The following is an 18533-nucleotide window of genomic DNA, read 5'->3' on the forward strand; positions in this document are numbered from 1 at the left end:
GCAGTGAAAGCAGTTATAGATACTTATTACATTCGAGGTTCATAACTGGTTTTGCCTGCTACAAGGAAGATTATCCATAGATCTGACCCATCTACTGAATTCCTGAAATCTAAAATAATTCCCCAAGATGTGGTCACTTCAGGGTCATGGTCTCTGGCAAGTTAATAGAAGAATAACGTACCTGTTCTTCCACCAGCACCAGCTCTGACCATGTTCTCTCTCGTAGATCACTTTGGCAGCATTTAACAACTTATCGTTCACAAGTGTTGTAATCCCCTCACTAATTAGTCTGGAGTTGCTGCTTTGTGTTACATGTATTTCTTGAAATATGAAATTAGGGAACCATGAGAGTGAGAGGGCTCTCATTTGATCCCATAGGTCAGCTGTGTCTCTGAGAGAGAGAATTAAACAGTGTCTATGGGACACATGATGTTACTACTTCAGAACACACAGAAAGGGAAGCTGTGCGCCTTCCTTTGCTAGTGTATTTGAATATCTTGCAAGTCTCCCACGGTCCTGTTAGATCCCTGTAAGTCTCTCCCCTAGGGGAAACCCATTTGACTTTACCATATTTCTTGCTGTACGTTCCTCTGTGCACAGAGTGATTAAGCATGTGCTAAGTCTTGCTGGCTCCAAGCTGAAGAGGAAATGTAATCTTCTCAACAAAAGGCATTGTTTATCATTATTAAGTTACCTTAATTCTGAGTACATTGCTAAATTCATAGGAACCTAAAGTGAAAGCAGTACCTTGCCAATAGATCCTAGATTAACATAGTCCCTGAAATACATGCTTACTGATTCATCTGTTGATCAGGTTGACATTTTAATGTAGGTGCCATATATCTCCAAAAAATTTACTTGCTGTTTATAGTAATGAATATATATAATTTACTTGTGCAAAGTCAGTAGGCTATTATCATTTCTTGTATTCTGGTATTACTTCTCAAATGAATTACATTGCTTTCTCAGTACAGTTTAACATTTTAACTTTCCAGTTTTTCAGTGATAATTTATATTTTAACAATATTAATGAGATTTAGCAAATTTAAATATTTTTATTTCAGATATTCATGAAAATATTAAATATGGTGAGCCCAATTTTATCCCTTCATAGTTTTAGTTAAATGCTACAAAGTTTCTCTCAAAATAGGTACTTACCAATAAAATAATTACTTAATTCATCCTCTGAAATTAGAGACTTCATACCAAAGTTAATGATAAAGTTTTATTTCTCTCTCTAAAGTAATGTTATTGGTTGCTTCCACAAAAGGACAGAAATCAACATATATCTTTACATTTTTTGCTTAAATGTACACAAAAATGGGAAATGTATTCAGTTTAATATGTTCTATGTTGTTATTTAGATTAATTACCAGTTTTATGTTCCTTTTTTTCAGGACATATTTTGATAACATAGTCGCAATAGACTCTCTACTTGAACACATAATGGTAGGCTGCTTTTTATTTTGAAAATGATTGTATTTAACTGTTAGATTCATGTCCTAATACGTAGTAGAATATTTTCATGTATTTGATGTATAACGTGTTTTAAGTACGATGAAAAGATGGTGCTTAGTGAGCGGAGGTGCTGCTTTGATTTATTTGTCACTTTTGATTAATTTTGGAGGTATTTTGAATAACTTTTGGAAAAACATCTGAGTTTTTCATTATTTAGTGGTGAGCTATACTTTGAAAAAACATTTAGTTCCTTTTTATACTCTCCAAAATACCTTTTGCCTACCGACTGACCTTAGGAATTCCCAACTGACTCTTCTTGATCTTAAGGTCCATTCTGTTTAGTTTTAATCTCAATTATTCCTCTCTATCTGGAAGACTAATAGGCACTTGAAGCTGAAAGCCATAGGAAGTAGAGTTTTATCCATATTTTCTTGTGTTGCTGCTGTAGTTCTCTGGCGAGACTCCATTAAAGAAGCGGCTTACAGCCAAAGTGACCTGTCTGTGCACTCCACAGGTGTCAGGCTTGCTTGGCACCATTCTTGCCCTGCTGTGTATTTTGATAAGGGTTCTTTCTCCTTCTCATTTTCCTGGTCTTTTCTCAAAAGATAGTAATCCTGTGCAGTAAGTTATGGGTTTATAGGCTTATCTCCAGGCTTCATGATACACACTGATATATTTCTCTTTGAAATCATGGCAATTGAGTATGGAGTATGATATGCTCCGTGTCTTGTAGAGACCGAAAGTTTATGAAGGGAATTAGTAACATTAGGGGTTATTTATTGCTTTCAAACCCATTCCTTATTTAATTAGTTATATTGATAGTTTTATCTGGATGAAAAAGAGTTCTTAATTGCATAGTTAAAAAATCATTTGTTTGGTTATGACAAAATTTAAGGAGTTTGTAAAGAAGTGAAAAATATTAAGAAAACTGTAAAAATATAAATATCTGGATTGACATAGCTTGACTAGGAGTATAATAAATACTTGTTGACTAGTATTATTAATATTTTCTTTTTAAAAACAGTTTTATTGAGATATAATTACACAGCACGCTTCATCCATTTAAAGTGTTCAATTCAGTGGTTTTTAGTATATTCAAAGATATGTGCAACCATCACCAATCAATTAAGAACATGTTCATTACCTCAAAACAACACTCCATATCATTTTAGCCATCACTTACTTATGCCCCCATCCTCCTCCCTCCCTCCAAACCCCCAACAGTCCTAAACAACCACTAATCTACTTTCTTTTTCTACGGATTTACCTATTCTAGACATCTCACATAAAAGAGATCACGTAACATATGGCCTTTTGTGCCTGGCTTTTTTTCACTTAGCACACTGTTTTCAAAGTCCACCCAGGCTGTAGCAAGTACCAGAACTACTACTATTTTTTATCCTTTCATTGGCTGATGAACATTTGGCTTGTTTCTACATTTTGGCTAATGTGAAAAGTGCTACTTTGAACATCTGTATACATTTTTTTAATTGTATTCAGTTGGTTTGGGTGTGTACTTAGGAGTGGAACTGCTGGGTCGTATGTTAGTGTGTGGTTCACTCTTTGAGGATCGGCCAGACTGTTTCTGTGCGGTTGCACCATGTTATGTTCCCACTAGCAGTGCACATAGGTTCTGGTTTCCCCACATTCTCACCAACGCTGGCTACCATCTGGCTTTTCGACCTAATGCTGGTGTTATCCAAGGATAGAGAAGAGGAAAGCCATTGAGCAAAATATTGATGCAAAGGTCAGAAATATATAGTAACAACAAACCCAGGAGTAAAGATTACATCACAGCTAAACAGCATTCACCCCAGGAATGCAAGAGTGGTTCAACAGTAAGTAATAAAGTAATATAATTCCTTATTCTAATTGAGTAAAGGAAGAAAAATTACATCATTTTAATAATGGCATACAAAAATTTTATAATGCTCAATACCCAATAACTGCAAACTCAACAGCAAATTAGGAATAGAAGGAAAAGTTACACAGTATCTGCTGGGGACCTCCACAAACATTCCTAACAATTAGGTAGGAGAAGTGTACACACTGAGGAAAATTTGTTACTCTCACTGCTTCCATCCAACAGTGTTCTTGTTTTCACTGAATTTTAAATCCATTCTTGTTATTGGAAATTGTTTTCCACTTACGAGTAAACCTCTGTGTGCGCGTGCGCGTGCTTGCATAGGAGAGGCGGGTGGCTTTTAGAATGACCTTCTGATGCTTGGAGCTCATAAATATTCCCAAAAGGTGTCTAGGATTTCTCTATTCCTTTTCAGCGTGTGAGAGCGCCATTTCAAACTGAAAGCCTAATATTTGGGGAGAATGAAAATGTAAACAAATGTTCAGAATCACTAATCTCTGAACAGAAGCCTTTCTCACTACCTGTAATTGTTCTTCAGTTGATTTTTCAACATAATAACATTATCACTGAACAGTAGAATTCTCTTATCAAATATGTATTTTCTTACCTAGTTGTGGTTTTTTTTTTTAATTGAGGTGTAATTGACAAACAACATTCGTTTCGGGTGTACAACGTAACAGTTCGACGCTTGTGTACAGGGCGAAATGATCACCGTAATAAGTCTAGTCACCAAACATCACCATAAAAAGTTACCCCCCCAGATTTTTTTCTTGTGATAAGAAATTTCAAGATCCATCCTCCCAGCCACCTTCAAATATGTGCTGTAATACCATTGAGTATAGTCACCATGCTAAACAGCACACCTCCATGACCTATTCATTTCACAACTGGAAGTCTGTACCTTCCGCCCTCATCATCCAATTTGTCCACCTCCATCCCCCTCCACACTGGCAACCGCCACTCTGTTCTTTCTATCCATGAACTCTGTTTTGTTTTATTTGTTTGTTTTGTCTTTTAGGTGCCAGATATGAGTGAGACCAAATAGTATTTGACTTATGTTACTTAGCATAATAGCCTTCAGATCCATCTGTATTGTCACAAAAGGCAAGATTTCCTTCTTTTTTATGGCTGAGTAGTATTCCATCGTATAGACATATACCACAGTTTATCCGTTCATCCATTGGTGGACACTTAGGTTGTTTCCATGTCTTGACTATTGTGAATAATGTTGCAGAGAACATGGTGGTGCAGGTATAGCTTTTCGAGTTAGTGTGTTTGTTTTCTTAGGATAAATACCTGAAAGTAGAACTCCTGGGTCATATGGTAGGTCTATTTTTAATGTTTTTAGGAACCTCTGTGCTGTTTTCCATAGTAGCTACACTAATTTACATTCCCATCAACAGTGCACAGGAGTTCCCAAGTTTCCACATCCTTTCCAGCACTTGGTATTCCTTATCTTTTTGATACTGGCCCTTCTAACAGGATTTAGGTGATTCCTCATTGTGGTTTGGGTTTGCGTTTCCCTGATGATTAGTGATGCTGAGCATCTTCTCATATACCTCTTGGCCATCTGCAAGTCTTCTTAGGAAAAATGCCTTTCAGGTCCTCTGCCCATTTATTAATTGGGTTGTTTAGTTTTTGCTATTGAGTTGTATGCATTTTTTTATGTATTTTGGAGATTAGTCCCTTACCAGATATATGATTTGTAAATATTTTCTCCCATTCAGTAGGTTGCCTCTTCGTTTTGTTGATGGTTTCCTTTGCTGTGCAGAAGCCTTTCTAGTTTGAGTAGTCCCACTTATTTTTGCATTTGTTGCCTTTGCTTTTGGAATCAGATCCAAAAACAAAAACAAAGAAACAAAAACATTGCCAAGACCAGCGTCTAAGAGCTTACTGCCTATGTTTTGTTCTTGGAGTTTTATGGCTTCAGGTCTTCCATTCCATTAAATGGATTCCATTTTGAGTTAATTTTTTTATATTATAAAATATTAGTCCAGTTTCATTCTTTTCCATCATGGCTCTCTAGTTTTCCTGGCACCATTTACTGAAGAGACTATCCTTTCTCCACTTATATTCTTGCCTTCTTTGTCATAAATTAATTGACCATATATGTGTTGACTCTCTATTCTGTTCAGTTGATCTACATTTCTCTTTTTATGCCAAAACCATTCTGTTTTGATTTCTATAGCTTTGTAATAAGTTTGAAATCAGGCAGCATGATACTTCCACCTTTGTTCTTTCTCACAATTGCTTTGCCTATTTGAGATATTTTGTGGTTGCATACTAATTTTAGGATTCTTTATTCTAGTTTGTGAAAAATTCCATCGGAATTTTGATAGAGATTGCATCAGATCTGTAGATTGCTTTGGGTATTATGGACATTTTAACAATATTAATTCTTCTAATCCATGAGCATGGAGTATCTTTCCATTTATTTGTGTCTTCAGTTTTTTTCATCAGTGTCTTAAAATTTTCAGTGTATAGGTCTTTCACTTCCTTGATTAAATTTATTCCTAGGTATTTTATTCTTTTGATGTAATAGTAAATGGGATTGTTTTCTTAATTTATCTTTATGATAATTCGTTGTTGGTGTATAGAAATGCAACTGGGGGCCCCTAGGTGGCTCAGTCGGATTGAGCATCTGACTTTTGGTTTCAGCTCAGGTCATGATTTCATGGGTCGTGAGATCAAGCCCAGAAACATTGGGCTCCACGCTCAGCAGGGAGTCTGCTTAAAGATCCTCTCCCTTTTGCCCATCCCCCCTGCCAATTAAATAAATCTTTAAAAAAAAAAAAAAAGGAAGAAATGCAACAGATTTTTGTATGTTCATTTTGTACCCTGCAACTCTTTACTGAATTTGTTCATTAATTCTAATAGTTTATTGGTGGAGATTTTAGGGCTTTTTATATGTAAAAGCATGTCAGTTTTACTTCTTTTTATCAAATTTGAATGCCTTTTATTTCTTTTTCTTGCCTCACTGCTCTGGCTAGAACTTTCAATACTGTGTTGAACAGAAGTGGTGAGAGTGGGTATCCTTGTCTTATTCCTGATCTTAGAGGAAAAGCTTTCAACTCTTTATCATTGATTAGGATGTCAGTTCTCAACTGTGTTCATCTGCCCTTCTCCCATGTTCGGTGAGCATCTTTATGACCATTACTTTGGATTCTATCAGGTAAGTTACTTATCTCCATTTCACTAGTTGTTCTTCCTGAGGTTCTATCTTGTTCCTTTGTTTGGAACACATCCTCTGTTTTCTTCATTTTGCTGGACTCTCTGTGTTTGTTTCTGTATATTAGGTGAAACAGCTGCCTCTCCCAGTCTTGAAGGAGTGAGCTGGTGCAGGCGTGAACCTTACCGTTCAACTTGCCCTAGTGCTTGGTTGTCTTTCAAACCTCTGTGGTTATCTGAGGAGCCTGACTTATTCTGATAGGTCCCCGTTGTTGAGGGTGTGTCAAGACCTAATAGTGTTGCACAGGGAAAGATTTCAGTCAGCACCTGGTTTCTGGCTGATTGGAACCAAGAGTGTCAGGCAGCAGCTTTTGAAGTATGCAGATATAGACAGTCCTGTGGGACCACAGTCGTGAACCCTGCTGGCCTCCAGACCAGGTGATCTGTAAAAATTGGTGACAATTGTAAAAATCGGGGCTCCAGACAAGTGTATCAGCTCCTTCCTGAGAGGAACTGGCAAGCTGTAGCAAGACCAAGGGAGAGCACAAAGATGGCGCCCCCACCCTGCTTTCCCAGATGGCGCCTCCGTAGTCTCTTGTGTGGCAAACCTCAGTCTGCTCCTCAGGTTGAGGTGCCAGGACAAGTAAATAGGCCTTCTTCACAGGAAGACTAAGGGTGTGTTTCAGTCTGCTGTCTGTGTAATGCCCTGGGGTAGTAGCCTGCCGAGAACGGTCTTTCCAGTTGTCACAATCCTGTAGGACCCAGGAACGCAAGCTCCCCCCCCTCCGCCAGCCTCCCCAGCCAGATGATCAAGGGGCATCCCCTGAACAGACTTCCTACACCCTGCCAGCTTTAGCGAGGCTGAGGGAGAGCACCGGGCTGGGGTGCACCCACCAGCTTTGACAGGGCCACAGGAGAGCGCGGGGCCAGAGTGTGGCCCACCAGCACTGTCGAGGTAATAGGGGAGTGCAAAAACGGCACCCACCAGCACTTCTGTGTCCCAAAAGGCTCCTGCCCATCTGGCAGACACTTTAAAATTAGTAAGTGAATCTCCTTCACATACATTCTAGGAGCTTTTCCACCTGCTGCTTTGTGCTGGTCTCTGGGCAAGTAAGTCTGCATGGGAGCCCGCTGGGTCTACTGGGTATAAGCCCTGTGTGTTCAAAGCCAGACATTGTAGGGGCTTCGATATGGGTATATATACACACGTACATATATCCTTCTATTCCATTTTACTAAAGTTTTTATCATGAATGATTGCTGAATTGCATCACATGCATTTTTGACAACCATGAAGGTAATTGTGTGATTTGTTTTCCTTTGTTTTATTGTATTATGAAATAATAGAGTTTATGATGCTGAACAGTTCTGAATAAAGTATAATTTTTAAATACTGTAATATGTTAATTTATTCCTAAGTTTGATTTGCTGAAAATTTTTATTTATGAGTTTTCTTCTGTTTCCAAGGTAAATTGGTTTGTGATTTTCTTTTTTTATAGTATCTTTGTCAGTTTTCAGTATCAGTAGTTTAGCAAGGGTTCTAAAAATAACTGAAAAAGTTTTGTTCTTTCTGAACATAGAACACTGTAAATTGGATGCGAATTTATTTGTTGAAGATTCTTAAATAATTCATATTTGAAATCATTTGAGCCTGAGACCTTTTATGGGGATAATTCTTTGACAGTTGTACAGTTGTCTTCAGACTTTTCAACTCCTTCTCAATCCATTTCCGTTTTCTAGAAAATTGTCCATTCCATTCAGATGTTTATAAATATTAATATAAATATGTGCCAAAGTGTTAAGCAATTAACATGACCTAGGCAATAGGGATGCAAATTCCGCTTCATAATGTAATCTCTAATAGTGTAGGATCATTATTATTATTTAATAATTCAAGATCCCATGAGTTTGCAGAACAGATGGGTGATTCTTCTGTTTGCCATTACTGTCTCCCTAACTTTATGTCATTCATCCTTCCTCAAATATTTATTGAGGGTTTTTAGGTTATGGAGATCTTATATGTTCTAAAGGGTTGGCAGATGTTTTTTGTTAAGGGTCAAATGGTAAAGTTTTATGCTTCATGGACCGTACTCTATTGCAGTCACTCAACTCTGCCATTGTAGCATCCTTAAACGATACATAAAGGAATGAACATAGTTCTTTCCCAATAAAACTTTATTTATAAAAACAGACAATGGACTAGATTTGGCAGATGGATTTTAGTTAGCTGACCTCTACTCTAGGCGTTGTGCTGGGTTTTTGGAATATTGTGGGGAGAAAAAGTAGCAGTTTCTGTTGTCACAGAATTCACAGGATAATGGAAAGAGACAAATTGTAAGTTACCGTACTGATAATACCCAATGTACTCAGTCCCCGGCATAGCCAGTATTTTTTGAGTGAGTGAGTACAGTTTATAAAGACAAGTATAAACTATGAGGATGAACCAGGGTACCTAAACTGTGCTGATTTCTTTTCATTAAATCTGTAGTTTTACATGAGATTTTATATTTTCCTCTGGCCACAAGGTGGCCCATGTCCCTCTTGCATAGACTGTGACGGCTGTTTTTCTCTGAGAATCAGCTCTTTTCTCTGGAGAATAATTTCATGTCTAAAATCTGGAGGGTTGAAGTTGCCAGAATTCTTAATTCAGGTAAATATGCTAATTGAACCGTAACTGTGGTCTCAACCCACAAAGGACAGTGGGATATTTTAGGCATTAAAGAAATAATTGTGGAAGGAAATTGATGAACAAGTGAATGACAAATGAATACACAGTTTTCCAATTAGAAGTGAAAAGGCATACTTGTTTTAAGAGCATGGGCCATGAAAACGACTAGTATGAGTTCAAATACCCTATCTGCCATTTACTAGCCATGTGATAGTGGACAAGTCTAGTTACCTCTGTGCCTCAATTATCCTAACATGTACAGTGGAGATAAAAATATTCCCTGACTTAATATTGTGATTGTGGGGATTAAGTGAAGGAAGACGCATAAAGGTGTGAGAGTTGGCACACACAGTAGACACTCAATAATTGTTGCACGTTATTATTAACGCAGCAAGTAAAATGCAACAAATGTAAATATGAGCCTCATTAGAAGTTGTATTTCATATTTTTTCACGACTGCTGTATCTCAAATGCCTGCCAGTCAGAATGCACTCCGGCCTTAGAGCTGACAGGGCTGGTACCGGGCGTGAGGGTGGAGGCCTGGAGGTCCTGGAAGCGAGGCCGGGGTGCAGCAGGGCTCGGAGGGAGGGAGGCCAGCAGCTGCTCTCCGGCCCCCAGGACGGTCCTGCAGTGTTTCAGCACCCAGCCCGGGGCACCCGCGCAGAGCAGCGGTGTCTGCCAGAGTCAGCGTGTTAACAGGGACGTGCAGTGTTTGTATTTATATACCTCTGTTTGTTGAGTTACAGTGCCAGTTTTCCACGCAGAGTGTAGATCAGCTGAAATTTATATTTATTTCTGGTAAAGTTTGCCTTTAAACTCTGAATTTCTCATTGGCTTACTCTTGTTTTATTGTTTGTCTTTAGATATATGCAAAAAATCTGGTGAATGCCGATCGTTGTGCACTTTTCCAGGTAGACCATAAGAACAAGGAGTTATATTCAGACCTTTTTGATATTGGAGAGGAAAAGGAAGGAAAACCTATCTTCAAGAAGACCAAAGAAATAAGGTACAGCTGGAAGTAGAATGTCCACACGCTGTGACTGCCGCTGTGCAGGTGTCCTGTTACCCACTCTCCTGTGCCTATTCGCAGGTGTGCTGACAGTCCTTGTCATACTGTGATATCATTCCCACCAGGACCCGCCTCCTGAAGGTAGTACTTCTGGGAATGACATTGCAGTGCCGGCGAAAGCGCGCCTGGGAGGCTTTGGCGTCCCTCCTGGAAATGCAGTCTTCCGGAGGCGGTCCTTTTGGAAATCATGTCGGGAAACCTTACTAGTGCCCCAGGTAGGTAAAGGTATAGCCCGCCGGGAGTCTGCAGGCTGTCCTCTGCCCAGGAGCAGGGCATGCCTAAAAACCACTGCCCCCGCCCCTTCCCGTACTACGGACTGTCTTGAAGTCCAGACCGCAGTGGACGTTGAGCTGGTGTATGTAATGACTTAAGCACATTATTCTGTAACTGCCCAGTTGGTTTAATCAGTCGCATAGCACACTTCTGTTGCATCTAGAAACTAAAGCCTTCTTTGTTCTTTAAATGGCAGCTTCTGTCACTTAAAAGAACAGAGTGGAGTTTGACTGGTAGAGGCTTGCTCGCTCAGTCATATCGCAGTCTGGACATCTACAAGGAGCACTGTCACCAAACTTAAGAATCAAGCTTAACATTCAAAAATTGACTTTTTTTTTTAGACATTTGCCTCCCTTTTGCTTATGTATCTTGTTTAACTATTTTTACACATAATAATATGAAGTCCTTTGGTAGTTACAACATTATCGTAAAACACTGTTCCTTATTAATTACGAATTGCTCTTCAGTGGCCTGTCACATACAAGAGATAAGCAGATGTGCAAGAAACGGGAGTGAGGCCCCGAGCCAGGCCTCCCCACTGCCTGCCACGGCGCACGCCCCATTCTGCCTGCCACAGAGCCCTAGGGTGACGGATCCTATGTTCCACACTCACAGAACTCCGAATTAGAAGCACTATTTAGATTTTTTATTTTTACTTGTTTTATTTTTGGTTTGTTTTTTAGACCTCGGTAAATCAGTCTGGATATAGTCATTTAGGTAAAGTAATTTCTCTTGCTGAAAGTTCAAGTGTTTCTTACCAGTGCTGGTATTGATCTCATTTTGGAGACAATAACTTGAAGTTTGTGTTAACAAGCACAACAGTGGGAGAAACAGTGAGGGGAATGTGGTTGGCTGCAGCTTCCTCAATTGACCAGTGATGTCAGCTATTTATGTGAGGGCCTGCCTCTTAATTATCTCCTGACCGGAGACAGCAAACCCAGAAAATCAAGCATAAATCATGAAATGGATTCTGATACTCTTTGCTTACAGCAGTCTAATTTGTTCTGTTCATGTTGTTCAAAGCACAAGAAAACCAGGATGAAACAAGCTTGCTTTTTATGCAATGTTGGGTTCACTTTTTGGCCTTTTAAGAAAGTTAATTCTCTTTTGTGTCAACTATCTTTTGGTTTTTCCCTTAAGGTTGAGCTTTACTTCAATAATAGTTACTTCCTATAATGTTGAAAATGTAATATTATGGAAATTATTTTCAAGCTATTGAAATCTGTAGATATTGTGGACTGTAGACCTCTTTCTTAAAATTTTGTAATGAGTGCATGTACTATGATGATATTATAATGAGAAAACTGTTTACAAAATGAGAATATGTTTATAAAAGGAAGTGCTGATATTAGATACCAAAACATAATTAAGTATAATCAAATAATGCTTGTATTTTGACTGGTTTTAAATTTAACAAGTTAGAGAAGCAAAGATACTAGAAGTTGTGAATTGTGTTATTTTTATATAGTGCTTGTGTTGCAAAAGCCTTAAAGTCCCAGTCCTGCCTAGTATCTCAAATCAAATATACCCTGTAAGTTTGGTTATATGTGTGGTGGAAAATACACTAGCATAGACCTGCTTCCTTGTTTTTATTGTGCCACTAACTTTTTAGGAATGTTGGTAGGTTACTGAACCCTTATGGGCTTCTGTTCCCACCACAGTGAGAATTAATTAAGAAAATTTATGTTGAGGGGAGCCTGTCTGGGTTAGTCGTTAGAGCATGGGACTCTTGATCTCAGGGTTGTGAGTTCAAGCCCCATGTTGGGCAAGGAGAAAGGAAGGAAGGAAGGAAGGAAGGAAGGAAGGAAGGAAGGAAGGAAGAAAATTAAAGAATATTTATGTTGAAGCATCTTGTAAATTATAAGGTACTTTGCAAAATATTGGTCAGTAGAGGAGAGTGCTAGTTAATTTCTCAATTTCAATTTGTAATCCAGTATAACTTAATATATTGTGGATTATATCTTAAACCAAGCTCCTCTAGTGATTACCGTGCAGTGTTTCTCTGCTTTACCTTTACATGTTATATAGTAATAGGATTTCGAATATGTAAATGTAAAATTAATGCAAGTATTTAAAACAAAACAATGCTTTTTTTCTTTAATATTTAGTGGTAATGAAATGTTTCAAGTTATTTTATAACATATGTATTTTAATTGGCATGTCCCTCTCTTTTATGTCTACAGATTTTCAATTGAGAAAGGAATTGCTGGTCAGGTAGCAAGAACAGGGGAAGTCCTGAACATTCCAGACGCCTATGCAGACCCACGCTTTAACAGGTAAGAAATCATTTATGGCCCTGTCAGTCTCTCCCTCATGTCCCATCTGGCAGGAGCCTCTGCGCTGGAGCCCCCAGCTCCCCACCCACGTGACAGTGCAGTTAGCGCCTTCCTCCTGGGCTCTGTGCTACACTGTATTTGAACCAACTCTATTATTAGTACCCAGTGTTTCCAGATATTTGTAAAATGATAGACTCTAAACCATTAATGATATCCAGCTTATAGGACATTAAAATGTTATAAAAGCATTTATACAGGAAGAGTTAAAGTTTGCAAGGCTGCTTTTGTTTTCATTATAGTGTTAATCATTCTGTCCTGGGCGTGTTCTCCATCAGACCATACCCTACAAGGCAGTAACACCTACTGATGAAAGTACCTACTTGTGAATTCAGTTCCGTCACTTATTAGTTCTAGAGTGACCTGGAGTGAGTTATTTAATCTCGCTGAGCTTCTGGTCTCCTCATCTTTAAAATGGTACAGTAATGCCTATTTTATAGGGTGCTTTTTGTTTTGTTTGTTTTTGTTTTGGTAAGATTAGAGAAAATACTCGTAAGAGATCTGACAACTTTCCCTGATCCAAAGTGGGAACTCTGTAAGTTGCTGTTTTTACTGGATATTATTAAAGTTGGATATTAGATGGCTTATAAAGATTTTTTTGTTTTGTTTTGAGTTTCTTTGGAGAACTAGGAACCATATTATATAATCTGATTTAAATAAATCTCTAGAAATTGAAAGTCTCAAGATTGATGCTGTGACTGGGAGTAATAGTTCAGATATTTTGACAGTAGTGTTCTGTTAATTCACACATTTGGTTTACTTTAAGAGGAATTGAATAGCATAAACAATAAGTTCAGAAATTTGATTAGTGTCAAATATGTGCAACATGTATGTAAACACAGTTATATCCCAGTTGATACGTCTTATCAGTAAATTAAGAGTATGCAGAAAATCTCAGGGTTTTTTCCCAAAAACCAAACTTGTTATTTTAGTGCTTAAATATTGAAAATATTTATATATCCTTATTTAAAACTGTTATATAAAAATTTTATGGGTCAACTTTTAAGAACATGAAAAGGCAAGCAACAGATTGTGAGAAAATATTTGCAAAACATGTATCTGACAAAATACTCACATTCAGAGGATATAAACAACTCTTCCAACATAATAAGATAATGTAATTTAATAAATAGGACCCAAAATTGTAATAGACATTTCACAGAAGAAGATACATGAATGGCCGTTAAACACACGAACAGACGTTTGATGTGGGGGAAACAGAAATTTGACAATGAGATCTCACTACACAACAATTTGAATGGATACAGTTTTTAAAAAGTGGCATCAGCAGGGTGCCTGGGTGGGCTCAGGGTCATGGGATCAAGCCCCACGTCAGGCTCCTCACTGAGTGTGGAGTCTGCTTGGGATTCTCTCTCTCCCTCTCCCTCTGCCACTCCCCCCCACACACCAAATAGATAAATAAATCTTTAAAAAAAATAAAAAGTGGCATTAGCAAGTGTTGGCAAGGATGTGGAGAAACTTGGAATCACATACTTTGCTGATGGGAGTGTGTAACGGTACAACCACTTTGGAAAAAGGGTGTGCAGTTTCTTGTAAAGTTAAGCATATACTTACTGTACTCAATCAGCCCCACTCCTGTATAAAAAAAAAAAAAAAATCTGTCCACACAAAAATTTGTATGCAGATCTTCAAAACAGCATTATTCACAATTGCCAAAAAACTGGCTGTTAACAAAACAATAATAGCCGTTACCTGGTGAATGGATAAATAAACTGTGGTCTGTCCATACTCCAGAATACCACTCCACAGTGAAAAGGGCTGAACCACTGATACCTGCTACAGGATAGATGAATCTCAAAACAGTTCAAGAAGCCAGGCACAAATGACCACCATCTCACTAACTGCCTTTAGGTACATGATTGTGTCTATGGAACGGAGTCCTGTTTGCAAAAAATATTTTCTCTAAATCAGGAGTCAGCAGAATTTTCTTTTAAGGATCAGATAGTAAGTATTTGGGGCCATAACGTCTCTGTCACGAGTCCTCAGCTGTGTTGTAGGGTGGCGACAATCCATTCGAGAATGGTGCCCTTGTCTTCCATTAAAACTGTTTACGAGACAGGAGAGGGCTAGTTTGGCCCAGAGGCTATCGTGTGCTGACCCCTGCTCTAAATTCTCAAGGTGATAATTCCTATTTAAGTTTGTTTATTAGCAAGTTACATATCTCAGAACATATGACCAAGTTCAAAGGAACACGTTACTTTACCAAATTTATCATATTTTTCCTCTGCATTCAGTTTGCCCCTGTTTACTTAATAATGCTGTGGATACATAAAACCGAATGATAAGCTAAAAGCCTCCAAGAGACTGTTCTGAAAAACTCTCTTGCAAATAAAAGAACAGATTGGTTAGAATATTTTTGACGAGGTTTTAATGAAACACTTTCGCATGTCACATTGTCCTTGAATTCAGAAGCTCGACAGTTCCGTTACAAGTGTTTGTAATAGAAGCGTGTAAATTGCAAAACTCAGTTGAGATGTATGATAGAAGCTGTAGATCATTTTCTCCCGTGTGTTTGTGTGTTGCTGCTGTGTTCCTGCACGTGGCCGCAGGGAGGTGGACCTGTACACAGGCTACACCACCCGGAATATCCTGTGCATGCCCATCGTGAGCCGGGGGAGCGTGATCGGCGTGGTGCAGATGGTGAACAAGATAAGCGGCACTGCCTTCTCGAAAACGGACGAGAACAACTTCAAGATGTTTGCCGTCTTCTGTGCTTTAGCCTTACACTGTGCCAATGTGAGTGCTGCTTCTGTGACTGCTTCCCTAGTCCTCAGTATCCGCTCTAAAACTGGTTAAATAAAGCAGTTGAAAGGGTGGGTTCTGTTGTTTTATTTTGTTTTTTCAGTATTCCTTCATACGCCAGAAACAGTGATTCCTGGTTGTACATATTTTAGGAAATGTCTTCAAATGCTTGGGGGGAAAAATCTTCTAATATTTTAGCTTTTGTTTCAAGGTGTGAATTTGTTAAAAAGAAAAATGAAGTTAATTTAAAGGTAAAATGTTTGAACAGAAGGTTTCTGTCTCATGGTATCTACTGAAATGAGTAAGGAAAATGTGACCTGCACCATCGTTTGTCATATGGTGCATTTGAGAGTCTTGTACGAAAGGGACCGATGAGCCCCGTGTGAACGCCGCCCAGGACGCGCTCTGGCTGTCCGCTCACTGGACCCTCACGGCACGGCTGCCCTGGTTACTGCGTAATCCGTGCAGTTCCATTGGTCTTAGGAAGTCTCACTTTAAGATAGTTGGTAAAACATCTAGGATTCTATCAACTCTAGGAATCCTTTAGTGATATTACTGGTATTCTGAAGTCAGGGAAAATTTTATTCACCTTTTTTTCAAAGCTAAACCAACATAAATGGGAGTTAACGCCTTCCTAATGTAGAAAAATGGCCTCTTTGGAAATAGAACCTTAAGTTCCATAAGAGCAACCACATAGCTAGTGGAAACAGCTGAGAGATGATTAGGAACAAAAATGGCAAAAAGTAATGCCCTGGTGACTAGGGATAACAGTTTGCAGTTCGGTTGGTGCTGCTCCATGAGAAGACCCCCTCTTCCCGCTGCGTCACCACGTGCCCGCTCATGGGGACCTTTCTTGTTACTCAGTTCATCAGAAATACATTAGTGCAGTTGTCAGATACTTTCTGCTTCAGACATTTTCTGTAGCTGTATTTCTCTCTCATAAATAAAAATATTGACAGCTTACATTTGTTTAGTTTAAAAGTTGCAGAGAATGTAAATTCTAATATATCCTGAATGTTGATTTTCATCGATTTTTAAGTGTATCCGATGGGATCTACTTGAAGCCAGTTTAGTCCATTTAAGAATACACCAACAGGCTCTTATGATTGGAAATTACAGTATCATTCTTTTCTCTCTCTGAATGTGTATTTCTATTACCCCACAAAAGTTTGATCTCATGTAATGTATTTTATTCTTAAAAGTGTTTTATTAATTAAGATAATCTAAAACATCTATAATAAATGTTAAAAATTAATTTGGCTTGTGGTAGTGTATTATAGGTCATTATTAGGATACATGTGGTCAAAACAACCATGTTAGGAAATTTTAATAAGTAATTATCAAAAAAATACAAATTATTGGAAACTATTATATCCTAATGCGATGTCTGTGGCTTAAAATAAAAAAACAGTTAATATATCCGTGCATACATTTTACCTTCTTTAGAATGAAACTAAGTTTAGTGTAAGTTTTTTATACTCTCTGTTTTGAATTAACTTCAGACAGAAAGCAAAGTTGCAAAAATAATACAAAGATTCCCGTGCTCCGCAGTGTTGATACGTTACCATTTTTACTTTGATATTCTTTCTTTCTTCTCTCTCTCTGTCTCATTCATAGATGTCATATTCCTCTGACCTGTTTGAGAGTAGGTTTTAGACAAAATGTTTCATAACCCCTAAATAAATACTTGAGCTTGTATTTCCTAAAGACAGATCCGTCGTCTTACTCTCCGCTGCATAATTGAAGAGTCCGGAAACTCACATTGGTTCTGTGTTAGTGTGTGAGACCTGCCACAGGCAGCCCGACAGACTGGGTGCCCTAAAGAACAGAAAGTTACTTTGTCACGGTTCTGGCAACTGGAAGTCCAAGTGTCAGTGGGTTTGGTTTCGTCTGAGGCCTCTCTCCTTGGTCTGTAGATGGCTTCGTTTCCCTGTGTCCTCATCAGGTCTTCCCTCTGCGCATATCTGTGTCCTAAGCTCCTTTTCTTGTAAGGACACTTGTCATACTGAATGTGGGCCCACCCTGTTGACCTCATTTTACCTTAATTACTTCCTCGAAGGCCAAATGTCCAAATATATCACATTCTGAGGTAGGTACTGGGGCTTTAAGGTTTCAACATACGAATTTTAGGGAGCACAATTCAGCCCCAAACAGGTACCAGATACTGTTTAGCTAAACTGTGAAGTTCTTTGGTGTCCTTTAATCTGGAACCATTCTTTACTCTTTGCCTTGCATGAGTACTTTTGAAGTGTATAGGCCAGTTATTTTGTAGAATGCTTCTTAATTTGGGCTTGTCTGGTATTTCCGCATGATCATATTGAGGTTATAATTTTGACAGGAATATGGAGGAATGATGTGTTCCCATTGAGTCCCATTAGCAGGCACACATCCTTTCACTGGTGATGTTAGCTTCATCACTTGGTTAAGGTCGTGTCTGCCAGGTTTCTCCTCTGAAACACTTTCCCTCTTTTTCTCAGTATTTTGGAAGAGAGTTTGTACGTAAGCCTCCGCCATATTCTCTTCTCTGTCTCCCAGAGATATATACAGACACCCCCCGTCTCGCACCGCAGAACTCCTTCTGGCCATCTCCTTGCCATCTTTGGAACTTTGTTCTTTGACATTGAGGAACTGGATCCCCGCTATTCAGCAACAGTGTTATTCCTACTCATTGAGGAAGTTTTGAGGAAGCCCTAAGAATTGCTTTCATTAATGAGTAAATAGCAGAAAGAATTTTATTATAGCAATTTCTCTTAATTCAAACTCCACCTGAGCTAAGATGCCAAAAAGTACTGATAACTCTACCATCAAAAGTTATTTTAAATGATCTATCAGCTGAAAATTTATTTAGTTTCACCACCTTCAATATTTTATGAAAACTTTAGAAACCACTATTAGACCTCATTAATACCATATTTTATATTTCCCTTTGTTTCAAGA

At 38.5% G+C, this 18533-nt stretch overlaps 1 protein-coding gene across 6 annotated transcripts in view; it reads left to right on the forward strand.

Moving 5' to 3' along the window:
* The window catches only part of PDE10A (phosphodiesterase 10A), a 587662-nt gene that overhangs the window by 512867 nt on the left and 56262 nt on the right, over positions 1-18533 (forward strand). For all 6 annotated transcript variants that reach the window (XM_032407504.1, XM_032407502.1, XM_032407503.1 and 3 more), the window contains 4 exons: positions 1398-1449; positions 10022-10164; positions 12684-12776; positions 15404-15590. In XM_032407504.1, the coding sequence (XP_032263395.1) occupies positions 1398-1449; positions 10022-10164; positions 12684-12776; positions 15404-15590 (475 nt within the window). The remainder of the gene's footprint in view (positions 1-1397; positions 1450-10021; positions 10165-12683; positions 12777-15403; positions 15591-18533) is intronic.

The sequence above is a fragment of the Phoca vitulina genome, unplaced genomic scaffold (genome assembly GCF_004348235.1).
Source record: "Phoca vitulina isolate PV1807 unplaced genomic scaffold, GSC_HSeal_1.0 scaffold9, whole genome shotgun sequence".
Classification (NCBI taxonomy): domain Eukaryota; kingdom Metazoa; phylum Chordata; class Mammalia; order Carnivora; family Phocidae; genus Phoca; species Phoca vitulina.